The sequence below is a fragment of the Procambarus clarkii genome, chromosome 11 (genome assembly GCF_040958095.1).
Source record: "Procambarus clarkii isolate CNS0578487 chromosome 11, FALCON_Pclarkii_2.0, whole genome shotgun sequence".
Classification (NCBI taxonomy): Eukaryota; Metazoa; Arthropoda; class Malacostraca; order Decapoda; family Cambaridae; genus Procambarus; species Procambarus clarkii.
Window position 1 is genome coordinate 27,175,781 of NC_091160.1, and position 18,655 is coordinate 27,194,435.

Genomic DNA, 18,655 nt, shown 5'->3' on the forward strand with positions numbered 1-18,655 from the left:
AAAGAAAGAGGGCATGATTCCCGACACCATCCTAGTGCTTACCTGTAAAGGACTCTTGATTCCAGGGGGGGGGGGGAAGGTACTGTTATGATCGTCATCAAATAATAGTCCTTTCCAGATTCAAGAGTCAGTTTTACCCACCTCGAAAGATCGGCAGACAGCCCAAGCTGTATTTTAAGTTAAGAACTAACGAGTCCTATACACAATCTTGCATGATATTTGGCTGTAAATGGGTAAATTGTGGCATATTGCACAACAAAATGGGTCCCAGGCGGGCAGTGACACATCCAGGAACTGCTGGACTGCAGCAGCACTTGCCTAAAGCTTATATAAGGTGAGAGATGATTAGCAGAGACTCAGATTCTCACCCAATCAGTGACGAACTTTTTGAGACATCATCGGCGGGCACCAAGCCCACCACACGGAGCGGAGCCCTGCTTACTGTTTGGATAGACTTTGGACGAGGAGGTTGTGACCTTGGACGCTCCTGCGAAAATTGGCAAATTTGGAGCCTAAGTGCCGAGTTGAGCCTAGAAGAGAGGCAACAGTACTCCGACCACATTAAGACACCATGGGACCTTTATAGAATAACGTCAAACGAGTATTATCGACGAAGGAACCTGCTGAAAGTGGAAGAGACACAATAGCATGCCAGATTCAGTGGGAAGGGGGCTACACGTACCTTCATTTGGACCTTGGTGGGTCAACGCGAATGGACTGATTGTTGAAGCCTAGTGACAGTCCCAACCAGTGAGCATCGGAAGTAGTAACGACTCGGTGTGTGTAACTCCATAAGAAGTAGCCTTTGAAGAGGCTATTGAAAACACGACCTAAGTCATGGTAAACAAGAGCTCTTTTAATTTTGCCTATGATGAGACAAGTGGAATGTTGACTGTGACCCTGGAAAAGGAGGGATTTATTTAACTGTGTCAACGAAGAAGCTGTGAACAATTGTGCATCGATGTTAAACAATCCTATAGTAACCAGTGAAGTGAGCTAGGGAAACAGAATTTAATGTCTCCGGTTACCTTATAAAGACAGTGAATACATTAAACAGACTGTGATGGCTTCCTGTGATGACACACACACATAACATAGTCCCCCTTAGTCTGTAATGCCTTCAGGATGGAAAATGGGAGACTCCATGACGTCACCGACGTCATCGTATATTTACATTATTAAATATTGTTTATAGAATAGTTTTGTATCTAGATTTAACAAAAAAGTAATCAACAAGACTGAATATAATAATTAACTTCATAAGGTAGCTAGGTTCCCTTGTTAATGTAAAATTACTTTGAGGAATGAACAAGCCTCAGGGCGTTAGCGAGTCACTGGCCGACGCTCCCAGCTACAGAACCATAACAAAGAAACAGCCCTACGCTGTACTTGGCTCCAGAGCTGGTGAAACAACTAGACACCCCAATTACGTGTCAACAACCAGCAACACAGCCTATCAACATCACAACAACGACCGTATCCAGCTTATCAAGTATTGTATTTGAAATTAGTGCGCACATTTTTTCATTTATAAATAAGTCGGTCATAATACAGGACAAAAACAAACACAATGTACGTGTACTCCATTACAGCCCTCACACTTCATGTCATACCTGTAATCGATATGTTTGGGGAACTTTGATTAATTCCTTGCATTCCCATATAGGTAAATTGTGAGAGGAGCAGCAAGAATCTATGCAGACAGTTGGTTCATACACATTATTAACTACTTGTTTGCCAAGCCTTGTCCTTCCCACCAGCCGCCATTACGTGGCACAAGGAGGCACAGAGCCACACCCAATCTAGATGCAACAACAAAACGCCTTAGCAGGCCCCCACTACTGGCACAGCTAAGCCATTTATATCAGTATTAGTAGTCATAATTAGTAATTATTACTAGTAGATTAGACCACCATATGTGGTATGATAATGATAAGTGAACCACCACATGTGGTATAATATTATAATAATAAAAGGTAAACAATTGGTAGTTTAAGAAGGAGCCATAGCAAAGTGGTTTAGGCTACCAATTGTCCCTCCCATTAGTGTGTGAGATAATTTCAGGCAGTTTACAAGTATATACAGTTCACTCAATTAATTCTTACTAAGAAAAATAAATAAGACATAACTTTATCTTATTAAAGTCAATTTAAAAAGAGAGACTAGCTGCCTGGAGTTTCCCCACGTATCGAGATGATGGGTGACACGTCTGAGTTACTTATGGAAGGACGAGGATACATGATGCCAGGGAGCGGCCAACAGACCTGCAGAGAGCTGGCGACGCATAAAAGCTACAAAATGGGCGTTCCCAAGAGACCTAGTAGGAATTTATTATTATATATGTGTACACTCATGTGGTAGGATACATTGAAACTATACATGTAAATTGAGTAACGTTATTATTACTGAAGGTCAAGAGTTGCCGTTGATTGCATACTTAATTGAGGCTATCTAAGACAAATTATTTATTTGTGTATTTCTGTGGTTGGATAATGTTCTTTTTCATTTTAAACGCTGTTTATATGTACCTTCATTACAGCAATGCACGTTATATATATGTATATGTCTAGAGTACAGGAACAAAGATTAAATGAATTCGGGGAACGTAGCCTCATGTTCAAGAGGACTAGAGCAGAAAATTAAAGGCATTTCTTCCACACTGGGGGCAGATGAGAAAGCCGATGATTACAGTAGTTGGATGACCAGGTGTCCGAACTAGACACCTGCCGCTCTTCCTCCGGCTCTCTGGGGACAAAACGTAGTCTAGTAAGTTCCCAGAGGTGCTGCACGGTCCCTGTGTTCTGGGGCTGGTGTATACAGGGGGTTAAGCTCCAACTTCATCACGTGGTAAAGTGAGTACAGAGCCAACAGTAAGGACACAGTAAAGAGAGCAGTGACGGAGTGTCACCGGTGGAGCTCGACGAGGAATAAATGAATTATTGTTACTATTATTTGTGATTAAGCTGTGCCGAAGAAAATTTTGAACATAAGTTTGTTTGGTGAATCCACCGACCTCCAGAGGGATCGTCGTCTTGGCCACCTAGTACTGTGAGCCTGGCATGGGATCTAACCATCACCAGAGGAGTCATCCCTGTACCCACCTAGTACTGTGAGCCTGGCGTGGGATCTAACCATCACCAGAGGAGTCATCCCTGTACCCACTATTATATATTGACTGTGGGTTGGTTGGTGTTGTCGTCGTTGATCCTTCTCTATGGACAACCCAACCCACAACTCGGCAGAGTGCTTATACTAGGAGATCACCCTTGGCGCTTCTGGCTCTTGGAGAGGGGCTCAACGTCACACGTTCAGGGGATGCGGCTCCAACACTTAGCCTCGTTGTCACGTGCACACACCCACTCGAGCCGCTGTGACTCCCCACTCTCTCCTTATGAGATATGATCTCCTCAATCCCCCTATGACTTACCAGTATTACCTCCTACCCTGTCCACAGCAGTGGTTCATGGTTCTTCCTCTCTCTCTCTCCTTCTTTACTACCTCCTGGGAAGCCTCACTAGGACAAGGGCAAACACCAGCAAATTGTAACACATTTACTGAACAAAGCACATACACGATACATACACACATATAATAATAATGAATCCTATACTCTATAATATCCAAATCAGGTTGCACTCCAATACCATCAGAACTCTATTATCAGCTTATCAAGTGGTATCCCAACTCCTGGTTCACCACCTGGTACTATTAACCTCCTCAAGTTGGTCAAGCCCACACACTGTTGCACCATCAGCAAGATAACATATATATATAGAAAACCAGCATTTGAATGCAATAACATATACCAGTATAAATGTTCATTGATACTTCAATATAAGAAACTCCTTGACATAAGGATGCCAACAGTCACTCACCTCTCACTGCGTCTTGCACGCTACTGACAACCAAACACTATCAACTCCCTATAAGTAATCCACCAGAACTTCCCCTTCCACCTCTGGAAGTTCACAACCCTAATATCCTTAGGTTCTGCCGGGCTTCACTACCAGGATCCTCTGCAGCTCCTCCAGGCTGCTATCATGAAGTTTCCTTGTGCAACTACGGTGCTTCACCCTTCTGTTAGGTTCTTCCACAGCTCTCTTGGCTGCTACACCACCTCTACAGAAGCACGTGACACTCCTCTTCACTGCTGCTTCTCCTCACAGCTCGAGGTCCTCTGCTTCACTACCTTGGAGTCTCATCAGCTACTTCCTCTGCTGGCTTCGAAGTTCTCAGCAACTTCTTCCCCAAAGAACAAACCTGCAACCCATCGACACTCCAATAAAATGTTCCCCTTTAACACATAAACAAAAATAACCACACAATATGCTTGCCTCAAACCTCTATCTGTTCTCTACATACAGTGAGAGTGGACTCCCCCGTTTTGGGCGGGTCCATACTCCACCTCGCCTGGTGTCGGTCCTCACTCACTGGGAGGGTCTTCCTCCGTCAAGAGCCCGGCTCCCTCAGTCTTCCGCCAGCGCTCAGAGGGGGCGGACGTCGCTCCGTGTTCCTCCCTCTTCACTCTCCTATTTCAGGCTTTCTGCCTTATTAAAACATGTCTAACTTATACATAAACATTGCTACTGTCGCTGGGCACACGACCAAACTACAAGTAATCACTATGAACTGGCGTTTATCGTGCTTACCACAGATTAATTGGTCGAGGGCGCTTTCCCTCTGACGGCGTCTGGTCAGGGCGCTCCACACAGCCCACAATAATGCTTCTGGGCGATTTAATATCTGCTCGTCGACCAGGACTTGAGACCACAACGTTCCCAGCTCGATTCCACAGCTGGTACGTCCGCACACTTCTCTTCTCTGCGAGATATATCACTAGGGGTTCCCTTCTGGCGGGAGCTCAAACGGAGCGCGGCTTCCCCCTGCGATGTCTGGCACTCAAGTGAGGTCAAGGTCCTCCGGAAGCGAGCCTCACGCCTCCAGCAAAGTGTCCACATCTCCTAGCCAGTCATTTATCTATTTCCTTACTTACTGCCCATAATCTTAAATTGTTTTACATATCCAACCAGCCATTTTTCATATGGGTTATCACCTCAATATTTGCTAGACCTTCTAGTTAGGTCAGGCTTGCTGAATAACTCTCAAGAAGGGAGACTCGTTTCTCCTGCAGGCTGAGATCATAACACTCCCCTCCCCTTATTTTTGAGAGTTATTCCAGTGGCAAAGCTCGGGATAATACATCCGCCACCACACTGTCTCGTTCTTCACCCGATATACTCTCTTAGGAGTCTACAATTAGTTCGTTGCTCCTTGCAACATCTGGCTCACCTCTCTCCAGAACCATGATCTTCTCATAAACGATTTGACCTCTGACACCTCTTAGCTAGGCTGTCCTCCGTGGACGCCTGCACTCTATCGGTCCACTCTACTTATTGTCTCCACCCTCCGTTTCCTCGTCTTCTCTTCACGTCCAGAGTCAGACATCTGCTGTCCGTACCTCCTCTGTCGTCTTCACACTTCCATCTACTGCCATTATACTTTCGTCTCCTGCCATCATACTTCACTCCCTGGTCTTCACCGACGATCCTCCCTTTCGTCTCCTCATTTATCTGAGACCTTATCCTGTTCGACTCCCATCGAGTCCTCGGCTTTCTTCTATTCCTCCATGCTTGCATCATCATCCTCTTCCCACACTTCTCACCTCTATACCCCTCCATTTCTTCTCCTTCAACTCTTCTTCGTTCCCTAAAAGTTTCTTCGGGCACCATACTACAACCAACAGCACTCGACTGTGCATGTCGCTCTACCTCTCCTAGAGTGCTCGTAAGCATCTCTCCACACATACTGTCTCTTCTCCTTTCATTTTCCCGGCTATTACTCTTCTTCACTATCTCTCCTCCACGTCTTCTGTGAAACATGTCGACTCCTGACATCTCAAACAACTTAACTCCACTATCCATATGCCTCTGTGCTCGTGGACCACTTGACGCTCTATTCCCGTCCTCAGTCTGTCCACATCTTTCCTCATTCCTACTCAGCACAGTTGCATTCGCCTTCCGACTCTCAATTTCAGCAGTCTGGGCTCTCTTCAGGTCAACTCCCTTCACAGTATTCTTCTTCGGCTGGGCCATCTTCACTTTCGACCTCACCGAGACTCCATTTGCCTGGGCTGGACCTTCATCAAACAGCCATGCTATATCTACATCGATATCTTCCCCTGGTTGAATCGACACTGTATCATCTTCTCCAGCGTCTTCCTTGTCGGCCACCTCTGCCTTCCTCACTACCGAGACGGGGTACTCAATGGCTTGGCGGTCTCCTGACTCATCTCCTCGGATGTCAGTCAGGTTCACACTCTCAGGTGTCCCACCCGTGCAGTGGCCTTCTGGGCACTCCTCTGGCACAGTCTCCGCTATGACTCTTGGCAACACCTTTGTCCCGCACAAGTCATTCCCCAGGATCACTTGGACTCCTGGAACAGGTATGTCGGGGCACACTCCCAACATCACCTCCGCCGACACATATTCCGACCTTAGCTGGACAGTACAAACGGGCATGTCACTCTCCGACAATAACCCATATACTTTCATCTTCCCACTGCCAGCTAACCGTCGATCATTCCCAATCAGGCTTCTCGCAATCAAGCTCTGATTAGCTCCGGTATCTCTTAAGATACCAACTTCTACCTCAGGTTGGCCTCCTACACTGATCCAACCTTTGCTCATGAACGGTCTATACCTCTCGTTCACTAAGTTCATCTTCTGTGGTTTGTCTCGGAACACATTAGTATATTTACCTCGGGGGTCACACATGGCCAGGGTCACAACTCTCTTGCCCTGCCGACAATCTCGCATCACGTGACCCAATTCGTTACAATTGTAACATCTCATCTGGGAAAAGTCTCTTCTATATGTACCAGAGTAGCTCTGACTCTGCCCACTCGTATTGGAGTTCCTCGGGCCAGACGTACTACTCGTACTCTGTGGAGCTTTACTGGATTCTTGATTTCCTGGATACCGATCAGTTTCTCGTTTTGCTCCTCCATCTTCACTTTCAGACGAAGTGCGCGACCTACTCTTCTGAGTTTTTGGGTACTTACTTTTATCTGCCCATTTATCAAAATTTTTCTCACCCCAAACTCTTCTGGGTCTTTCATAATTTCTTCCTCCCCAGACTCCACTGGATCTGCCATTGCTGCGTCTCACCTCATTCTGCACTCTGTTCTCTCTTAAGCTCTTGTATGCTTCAGTAATCATATCCGCCCTATCTGCGGCATCTTTCACCTCCATTATCCCTGCTTCTTGGATCTTGAACTTTGTTTCGGGATGCATCATCTCCAAGAACTTCTCCATGACCATCAGTTGCTTCAGGTCAGCATAAGATCCAACTCCAGCAGCCTCAATCCACCTCTGGAATCGTCTTTCCAGATCTCTTGCTGTCTCAGCAAACGTACACGCTCCAACTTTGATCATCTCTCTGAAGCGCTTCCTATAAGCTTCTGGGGTTAACTGAAACGAGCGCAATATGCTGCTCTTTACTGTGGCATAATCCTGGCACTCTTCCAGTGACAATTGGGTGTATGCCTCCCTGGCTGCACCGGTCAATCTTAACTGGACCAGCTGGGCCCATTCCTCCTGTGGCCACTCCTTGATACTGGCTACTTTCTCAAAATGCTCGAAGAAGCTCTCTGCCTCTTCGGGAACAAACAAGGGAATGTCCTTCTCCCTAACCCTAACCTCTGGTGGGTGTGATACCTGGGTGGTGCTCTCTGGCAACCCATGTTCAATCCTCTGCTCAGCCAAGGTTCTATTCGCTTCTATCTGCATTTGTTTTGTTCTCTCTTTTTCTTTTTCGACCTGGGCTTTTTCTTTTTCGACCTGGGCTTTTTCTTTTTCGACCTCTAGTCTTGCTTTCTCTTTTTCTATTTCCAGTCTGGTTTTTTCTTTTTCCTTCTCTGCTTCATTTTTCATCTGGAGTTCTAATTTCATCTTTTCCAGCTGGAACTGTCTCTCCTTGTCCTCTCGTTGTTGCTGCATCTGGAGCTCTAACTGGAATCTCTCCAAGCTCCTATTTCGGCTACTCCTGCTACTGCGGCTACTCTTGCTGCTCCTACTCGATCCCTGGGATCTCACTTCATCCTGCCCATCATCCTCCTTTCTACTTTCAGCTCCTTCCTGGGCTCCTTGTTCTGCCGCTTCACTTCTGGCTCTCAACTGCCTCAGGATCTCATAATTCATCCCAGCTACTTTAGATGCTTTCAACCTGATGCCACATTTTTCTGCTATTTGTTTCAATTGATCCCTCGTGCAACCTTCTAAATCCTCAGGCTTGCCTGACTCCACAAACGCTTGCACCTTATCCATCTTTGTCCTGTGAGTCTTCCCAAGAGAGAGAGTATACACCTGCGATCACACAGTTTATCTATTTCAGCAAGGGTGTACAAATCCACTCTTGGACAGGGTGTGGGTGTGTCAGTTCACTCTCCCGGACAGGCCCCCAATTTATTATATATTGACTGTGGGTTGGTTGGTGTTGTCGTCGTTGATCCTTCTCTATGGACAACCCAACCCACAACTCGGCAGAGTGCTTATACTAGGAGATCACCCTTGGCGCTTCTGGCTCTTGGAGAGGGGCTCAACGTCACACGTTCAGGGGATGCGGTTCCAACACTTAGCCTCGTTGTCACGTGCACACACCCACTCGAGCCGCTGTGACTCCCCACTCTCTCCTTATGAGATATGATCTCCTCAATCCCCCTATGACTTACCAGTATTACCTCCTACCCTGTCCACAGCAGTGGTTCATGGTTCTTCCTCTCTCTCTCTCCTTCTTTACTACCTCCTGGGAAGCCTCACTAGGACAAGGGCAAACACCAGCAAATTGTAACACATTTACTGAACAAAGCACATACACGATACACACACACATATAATAATAATGAATCCTATACTCTATAATATCCAAATCAGGTTGCACTCCAATACCATCAGAACTCTATTATCAGCTTATCAAGTGGTATCCCAACTCCTGGTTCACCACCTGGTACTATTAACCTCCTCAAGTTGGTCAAGCCCACACACTGTTGCACCATCAGCAAGATAACATATATATATAGAAAACCAGCATTTGAATGCAATAACATATACCAGTATAAATGTTCATTGATACTTCAATATAAGAAACTCCTTGACATAAGGATGCCAACAGTCACTCACCTCTCACTGCGTCTTGCACGCTACTGACAACCAAACACTATCAACTCCCTATAAGTAATCCACCAGAACTTCCCCTTCCACCTCTGGAAGTTCACAACCCTAATATCCTTAGGTTCTGCCGGGCTTCACTACCAGGATCCTCTGCAGCTCCTCCAGGCTGCTATCATGAAGTTTCCTTGTGCAACTACGGTGCTTCACCCTTCTGTTAGGTTCTTCCACAGCTCTCTTGGCTGCTACACCACCTCTACAGAAGCACGTGACACTCCTCTTCACTGCTGCTTCTCCTCACAGCTCGAGGTCCTCTGCTTCACTACCTTGGAGTCTCATCAGCTACTTCCTCTGCTGGCTTCGAAGTTCTCAGCAACTTCTTCCCCAAAGAACAAACCTGCAACCCATCGACACTCCAATAAAATGTTCCCCTTTAACACATAAACAAAAATAACCACACAATATGCTTGCCTCAAACCTCTATCTGTTCTCTACATACAGTGAGAGTGGACTCCCCCGTTTTGGGCGGGTCCATACTCCACCTCGCCTGGTGTCGGTCCTCACTCACTGGGAGGGTCTTCCTCCGTCAAGAGCCCGGCTCCCTCAGTCTTCCGCCAGCGCTCAGAGGGGGCGGACGTCGCTCCGTGTTCCTCCCTCTTCACTCTCCTATTTCAGGCTTTCTGCCTTATTAAAACATGTCTAACTTATACATAAACATTGCTACTGTCGCTGGGCACACGACCAAACTACAAGTAATCACTATGAACTGGCGTTTATCGTGCTTACCACAGATTAATTGGTCGAGGGCGCTTTCCCTCTGACGGCGTCTGGTCAGGGCGCTCCACACAGCCCACAATAATGCTTCTGGGCGATTTAATATCTGCTCGTCGACCAGGACTTGAGACCACAACGTTCCCAGCTCGATTCCACAGCTGGTACGTCCGCACACTTCTCTTCTCTGCGAGATATATCACTAGGGGTTCCCTTCTGGCGGGAGCTCAAACGGAGCGCGGCTTCCCCCTGCGATGTCTGGCACTCAAGTGAGGTCAAGGTCCTCCGGAAGCGAGCCTCACGCCTCCAGCAAAGTGTCCACATCTCCTAGCCAGTCATTTATCTATTTCCTTACTTACTGCCCATAATCTTAAATTGTTTTACATATCCAACCAGCCATTTTTCATATGGGTTATCACCTCAATATTTGCTAGACCTTCTAGTTAGGTCAGGCTTGCTGAATAACTCTCAAGAAGGGAGACTCGTTTCTCCTGCAGGCTGAGATCATAACACCACCTAGTACTGGGAGCCTGGCATGGGATCTAACCATTACCAGAGGAGTCGTCCTTGTGGCCACCTAGTACTGGGAGCCTGGCGTGGGATCTAACCATCACCAGAGGAGTCGTCCTTGTGGCCACCTAGTACTGGGAGCCTGGCGTGGGATCTAACCATCACCAGAGGAGTCGTCCTTGTGGCCACCTAGTACTGGGAGCCTGGCGTGGGATCTAACCATCACCAGAGGAGTCGTCCTTGTGGCCACCTAGTACTGGGAGCCTGGCGTGGGATCTAACCATTACCAGAGGAGTCGTCCTTGTGGCCACCTAGTACTGGGAGCCTGGCGTGGGATCTAACCATTACCAAAGGAGTCGTCCTTGTGGCCACCTAGTACTGGACGACTGCGAGCCTGGCGTGGAAGCCCCAAAGGGAACAAGGTGTGCCACGCTGCATCAACTCTCGGTGCTCTCTCGTATTGTTGTAGTAATTGAGGACCTATTCCTCCTGAAGAGGAACAGGATATGTATAATCTGTCTTGCTCCTGGTTATCTATATAAATATAAATGTAAATGTTCGTTTGTTCAAAATCGCTTCTCTCCGGAAGTACTTCACCGATTGCTTTGAAATTTTCACACAACGTTCCATTCTTATCCGAGCGGGGTTATTATATACATACTATATAGATCTCACGTCTATGATTGGAAAAAACATGCTTTAAAAAACTGTTTTTTTCAAGTGTTTTTCAAATGAGAGAAATCTTCGAAACCTCTTTACCGATTGCTGTGAAATTTTGACACAACGTTGTATTCATATAGGTGCATGTTTTAATAGACCTACTATAAACATGCCTCACCTGTGACTGGAAAAAACATGCTTTTCTTGAAAAACAGCGCCATCTGTTGGACATAAGAGCAACACACGCTATAATCTCTGAAAGTTCTTCACAGATTGCTTTGAAATTTTGACACAACATTCAATTCAAATATGTGTGTGTTTTTATATACCAACTATATAGATGCCACACCATTGACAGGTAAAACATGCTTTTCTTTTAAAAAACAGTGCCATCTGTTGCACATAATAGCAACACACGCTATACTAAATATGTTATGATTTCCATTTCAATGTTTCCAATTTCATTGATAAATTGAATTTCATAGATTTTGATTTATTTCATTTTGATTTTATTTTTGGTGTGACATTGCATTGGAATTGAGCTGTGTTATCTACCACACCGTTAATTTCGTAAATATAAGTATAGATGCCACACCTGTGCCTGGTAAAAACATTCTTTTTTATAAACAGCGCCATCTGTTGCACATAGAAGTATCACACACTATATTAAATATATTATCATTCGATATCAATGTTTCCGATTACATTGATAAATTGAATTGTCATAGATTTTGATTTATTTTCATTTTGATTTAATTATTTGTGTGACATTGCATTGGAATTGAGCTGTGTTGTTTACCATTCTGTTCCTTTCTTGGGTATAGTTTATTTTTTTATTTTTTCATTCTTTTTATTTCGTTCTTTTAACTATTTCTTTATATTTCAGTGAAGGTTATCAATTTTCTGAAGGGAACATCAGATCATTTGGGAATGTATCGAAAGAGGGAGTGAGGAATGGTAGAGGATGAGGGAACGGGATTGGGTGATGGTGGGGATGACGAGGGGAGGGAGAAATGGTGGAGAAGGACCAGGGGGATGGGGCAGTTGGGGATGGTGAGGAGGAGGGGATAGGGGAGTGGAGTATGGTGGAGTAGGACAAGGCGACAGGGAAGAGAGGGATGGTGGAGAGGACGGGGGGGGGGGGGGGAGGAAGGGGGATGGAAGTGAGGACTAGGGGACGGGCGAATGGGGTATGGTGGGGGAGGACGAGGGGACGGGTGAGTGGGACATGGTGGGGGAGGACGAGGGGACAGTGGTGTGGGGAATTGTTAGGAGGACGAGGGGACGGTGGAGTTGGGAATGGTGGGATGGACGAAGGGGTGGGTGAATGGGGAATGGTTGGGAGAACAAGGAGACGGGGGAGGAGAGAATGGTGGGGAGGACTGAGTGACAGGGACATGTTGCTGTACTGAGCCACAGCAACGCGTGGCCGGGTACAGCTAGTCTATATAAATCACAATGGAAATGTTCGTTTGTGCACACCCGCTAATCTCCGAAAATTCTTCACCGGTTCCTTTGAAATTTTCACACAACATTCCATTCGCACCCGAGCAGGTTTTTATATACATACTATATAGATGCCACGTCTGTGACGGTAAAAAAACGTTTTTTCTGAAAAACTAGGTCAACGTACTTCAGCTATGAAGTATGTTGTGACTCGTCGCCTGCAGTGGGGTTCCGTTCATTGGGTATAAACAGTGGGGTTCCGTTCACCGGGAATAAGCAAACGGGTACCGTTCACCGGGAATAAATAGTGGGATACCGTTCACCGGGAATAAGCAAACGGGTACCGTTCACCGGGAATAAATAGTGGGATACCGTTCACCGGGAATAAGCAAACGGGTACCGTTCACCGGGAATAAATAGTGGGATACCGTTCACCGGGAATAAGCAAACGGGTACCGTTCACCGGGAATATGCAAACGGGTACCGTTCACCGGGAATAAATAGTGGGGTACCGTTCACCGAGTATAAACAAAGGGGTACCGTTCACCGGGAATAAACAGTGGGGTACCGTTCAGCGAATATAAACAATGGGGTACCGTTCACAGGGTATAAACAGTGGGGCACCATTACACCGAGTATAAACAATGGGGTACCGTTCACAGGGTATAAACAGTGGGGCACCATTACACCGAGTATAAACATTGGGGTACCGTTCACTGGGAATAAACAATGGGGTACCTTCCACCGGGTATAAACAATGGGGTACCGTTCACCAGGTATAAACAAAGGGGTACATTTTGCCGGGTATAAAACATGGGGTACCGTTCACTGGGTATAAACAAAGGGGTACCGTCCACCGGGTATAAACAAAGGGGTACCGTTCACCGGGTATAAACAAAGGGGTACTGTTCACCACGAATAAACACTGGCGTACCGTTCATCGGGTATAATCAATGGGGTACAGTTCAGCGGGAATAAACAATAGGGTACCGTTGACCGGGTAAAAACATTGATCTACCTTTCACCGAATATAGGCAAAAGGGCACCGTTCATCGAGTATAAAAAAATTCACTGAGTATAAACAATAGGGTATCGTTCACTAGGAATAAACAATGGAATTCCGTTCACCGGGTACAAGCAGAGGGTATCGTTCACCGGGTATAAACAGGGGGTACCGTTCACCACGTATAAACTTTGGGGTACCTTTAGCCGGGAATAAATAATTGGGTACAGTTCACACGGTATAAATAAAGGGGTACCGTTCACCGAGTATTATAATCATTGGAGTTCCGTTAACCGGGTATAAACGAATGGGTATCGTTCCCCGGGTTTTAACAATAGAGTACGGTTCACTAGGTATAAACAATGGGAAAACATTCACTGGGTATAAACACTGGGGTACCTTCCACCGGATAAAAACAGATGGGTACCGTTCATTGGGAATAAACAAAGGTTTACCATTCACCGAGTATAAACAATTGGGTACCGTTCACTTGGAATAAACATTGGGGTACCGTTCACCGGGAATAAACAATTGGGTACCATTCACCGGGTATTACAAAAATTGGAATACCGTTTACCTGGTATAAACAAAGAGGTACCATTCACCGGGTATAAAGAATGGGGTACTGTTCACCGAGTATACACAATCGGGTACCGTTCACCGTCCATAAACTAAGAGGTACCGTTCTCCGGGTGAAAAGAATTGGTGGTACCGTTTACCGAGTATACACAATCGGGTACCGTTCACCGGGTATAAACAATGGGGGGTACCGTTTACCGGGTATAAACAGTGGGGGAGTGGTACCGTTAACCGGGTATGAACAATAGGGTACTGTTAACTGGGTATAAACAATAGGGTACCGTTCACTGAGTATGAAGAATGGGGTACCGTTCACTTGGTATGATCAATTGGGTACCATTCACTTGGTATAAACAATGGGGGTACCGTTCACAGGGCATAAACAATAGGGTACCGACTTGAGGATTATAATAATTGCTAAAAGCTCATACATAGCGACTTGAACACATGATGAAAACAATTAGCATTTTATCAGTCACTGAAAATTTAAAATCTAATTATTTATGCAGACAGGCTCCATCCAATGAGAATTAGTCACTAACTTTCAACATAAAATTTAATGGCATGGTTCAATACATTAGTGCAATCACAGCACCAACATCAGCGACATAAGCCCAACGCTGACACTAAAGTTGTTCACGGTAACTGGAGACCATCGGAGCCCCTGGGGTGTGATTCTGGCGCATATGTTAACCAAAAACTCTTAAACTCTTAAACAAAAAGATACCTTGTAATCGTATACACAGCCTGTTAGGATGTGTATACGATACTGTGTATACGAAACAATCGACTTGAGAATGGTCCAGGACGGACCGAAACGTCGTCGTCCCTTCAACTTCTAGTGTGTGGTCTGGTCAACATACTTCAGCCACGTTATTGAGACTCATCGCCTGCAGCCTGTTAGGCTATTACTAAAGTGTGTAGCATTGAAATAGAACCCGCTGTACGTGAAGCATAATATAAATCTTTAATCAAAGATGTTTACAACAGTGCTTGAGTTCAGAGAGCACAGGTATGAGGAGAAGATATAAGAATGCAGAGACACACACCATTTGAGAGAAAAGGGAACAAAACAGCAGAGGGGATATGATCATAACATACAAGTCTCCGAGAGTAACAGATGTGTGGGTTCAAGGACCACGTATTTATGCCGAGAAGAAGTAGGAGTGGACTTCGGTGCCAAGTAAGAGAAACATTTGGTAGTAGAGATACAAGGAAATTTTCGTAACCTGTGTAGTTCAGAAAATGTTTTTATTATATAATATCTATCTATATATATATATATATATATATATATATATATATATATATATATATATATATATATATATGCACCTGAAAACTCACACCCCAGAAGTGACTCGTACCCATACTGCCAGAAGCCATTCATCTGATGTACAGGATCCCTTAACCACTCGACCAACACGACCGAACAAAAGAGGATGGTAGCCGAGGATAATTCTCCATCCCCCGGCCGGCACTCTTTTCTTAATCTTGGTATTTTATCAAATCACCTCATTCTTTGGGGCACACGTGAGGAACACAAATGCGAACAAGCCAGAACGGTCTCCAGGCATATATGGAAACTGAAAACTCACACCCCAGAAGTGACAGCTCAGAATGGAAGCAAGTCGACGAAGAACTCTGTAGGGTAAGGCAGGTCCTAGTCAATAACGGCTTCTCCAATGGTTTCATCGAAGACATCATAAGAAGGAAAGTGAAAAGCCATGCAACCTCTGAAGAGACAACTAACACAACACCTATACCCCCTATTAGACTATTTTACAGGAACTTCTTTTCCACAGCTCATAAAACGGAGAAAAGGGTCCTGAAAGATATTGTTAATAGAAACGTTATCCCTACAGACAAAAATCAGAGGATACAACTGACGATTTACTATAAAACCAGAAAAACGGCCAGCCTACTCATGAGAAACTCTCCAGACACAAAACAGAACGCTTTAAAAGAGACTAACGTCGTCTATGCCTTCAAATGCCCACTTGGGGACTGTAAGCTCCAAAAAACCCAGTATATAGGCAAGACAACAACATCTCTTTCTAGGCGTCTAACGATGCATAAGCAACAGGGCTCCATTAATGAACATATAATCTCTTCCCATAACCAAACCATCGCCAGAGAAATCCTAGTAAACAACACAGAAATCATCGATAGATACAGCGATAGCAGGCGGCTTGACGTTTGCGAGGCACTACACATCAAGAAGTCAACACCAGCAATCAACAGCCAATTATTGCACAACTATATTCTACCCACCTCAAGACTCCGCTCCAATATAGAAGCATCAAGAAATATGGACCAATAGGCTTTCTACAAACACTTCTATTCAATACCCATTGTTTCTGTTCTGTCTTGTGTTGATACTTTTAATACCCTATTAATATCCCCTCTTGTTCTGTCTTGTGTTAATGCCACATGACCCCTCCCACCTCACTCAAATGTAGATATAAAATCAGAGATACGTAAGTTCTAATCAGTTGTGTATTTGTGAAGTCTTTGAAAATGTAATAAGTTTTACGAAACGCGCCCGTGTCGCGTCAGACTAGAAATAAAAATGAATTTTGGAGAAGTGATTTTTGATTTACCTCCAACAGTGAAGCGTAATGTACGAAAGATTGAGAAAATTCGTGTTAGAATTATTAATCTTACTTTTTCGGTCATATTTAATAATATATGTCTACAGGAAAGACTGCTACCAAAATATACTAATATATATATATATATATATATATATATATATATATATATATATATATATATATATATATATATATGTTCCAACCAGGGCATCGTAGAGAGAATAGAGGGTCTTCTGCCAAATATCCATAAAACTAAACCTGAAGACAGCACACTCCTAGGAGCTCCCCTGAAGTTGAAAGCCATCGATGAGGTCCTTGATAAGAAAATCGCCGACCTTAAGAGGATGGATGGGACGATTGAGGATATTGATGCTCATGATGCACTCTACCTCATCACCAGATGTCTGTCCCTCCCCAGGTTAACCTTCTTTCTGAGGTGTTCACCATCTTACAGTAGCCAAAAACTAAGTGAGTATGACCGGTTACTGAAATCAATGCTAGAAAAAGCCCTTAACCTCTCTCTCGATGACCTACAGTGGAAACAAGCCTCTCTTCCTGTAAGACTTGGGGGCCTCGGAGTTCGAACAGCAACGCAAATCGCTGTTCTAGCCTTCCTGTCCTCCTTATCAGCATCCGACGACCTTGTGAAGGAAATTCTACCTGCCCACTTACATCAGCTGGCAGGTGTACATGATCCCAATTTTACACGCTGTGCCACAGAGTGGGCCGCTCGTGCAGACCAATCACCTCAACCACCATGCCCAAAAGCCCACAAGCAATCCAGCTGGGATGGCCCCATTGTAGACCAAGTTTCTGCAGAGTGCCTGGGTGCTGCAACAACATAACACGACATTGCTCGCCTCACAGCAGTAGCAGCACCACATGCAGGGGATTTCCTGTTAGCAACCCCAATGTCGGCAACTGGCACGCGTCTCACACCACACGCCTTCCGAATTGCTGTGGCCCTCCGCCTTGCTGCCCCAATCAACACCAGATATAGGTGTATTTGCGGCGAGGTGGTGGCTGACAGGTATGGCCACCATGGCCTACTCTGCCAAAGCACAGGGGGATGGCACTCGAGGCACAGTGAAGTTAACGACATCATCAAGAGGAGCCTCACCACAACTGGATGCCCAGCTGAAAGAGAGCCCCGTTACCTAACGCCCCGTAACTCTGATGCTCTTATTGGTCGCCCGGATGGTATCACAGTGAACCCCTAGAAGAATGGCAAGCAGTTGGTATGGGATTACACGTGCGTATCAACCCTGGCTAACACCTACATTAACCTCAGTGTTGCACAACCAGGTGGCGCTGCCACCCACAGGGAAGCGGCCAAATCCCGTAAGTATAGAGAACTGGATCACCACTACAATTTTGTCCCCATTGCTTCTGAGACACTCGGCGCCTGAAGTAAAAGTGCTACCAGTTTTTTGAAGGAACTGGGTTCTAGGCTCATTGAAACAACAAGGGACCCAAGAGCTGCAAGCTTTCTTTTCCAGCGCCTCAGTGTGGCGATACAGAGGGGAAATGCCCACTGCATCCAGGGTTCCTGCCCGCCATCTGAGGAGCTGGAGGAACTCGACAACCTATGATAACCATCTTTGTAACCCATATGTAACTCCTTTTTTGTAACAAAGTTCAAATAAAGTAAATATATATGTGTACATACAAAAGAATGGGGGTGGTAGGAGAAGATAATATTAGTGTTCAGTGAGAAACCACAAGGTCTCCTCTGAATACTTTTTATTTTCTTCTCCGAGGCTTTGGGTCCCCACATTGGCACCAGAGGTGGTACCCTCACAACCACCACTGGGTACCACCTCTGGTGCAAGTGTAGGGACCCATAGCCTCGGAGAAGAAAATATAGAGTACTCAGAGAAGACCTTGTGGATCCTCACTGAACACCTTGATATTTTCTTCTCCTA

General features: G+C 45.4%; 1 protein-coding gene across 2 annotated transcripts; it reads right to left on the bottom strand.

The window, feature by feature from the left end:
* Positions 1-3,537: 3,537 nt before the first annotated feature.
* LOC138363407 (uncharacterized) lies at positions 3,538-10,439 on the bottom strand. Of its 2 annotated transcripts, none has more exons than XR_011228061.1 (2): positions 4,650-10,439; positions 3,538-4,260 (listed from the first exon to the last, which is right to left on the bottom strand). XR_011228061.1 is itself a non-coding variant. In XM_069322446.1 (2 exons), the coding sequence occupies exon 2, from the start codon at positions 8,322-8,324 to the stop codon at positions 5,391-5,393; it is 2,934 nt and encodes a 977-aa protein (XP_069178547.1). In that variant the 5' UTR covers positions 8,325-9,561; positions 9,951-10,439; the 3' UTR covers positions 3,538-5,390. The 2 variants fall into 2 exon arrangements, 1 of the variants encoding a protein (XP_069178547.1); XM_069322446.1 differs by having other exon boundaries at positions 3,538-9,561; positions 9,951-10,439.
* Positions 10,440-18,655: the final 8,216 nt, after the last annotated feature.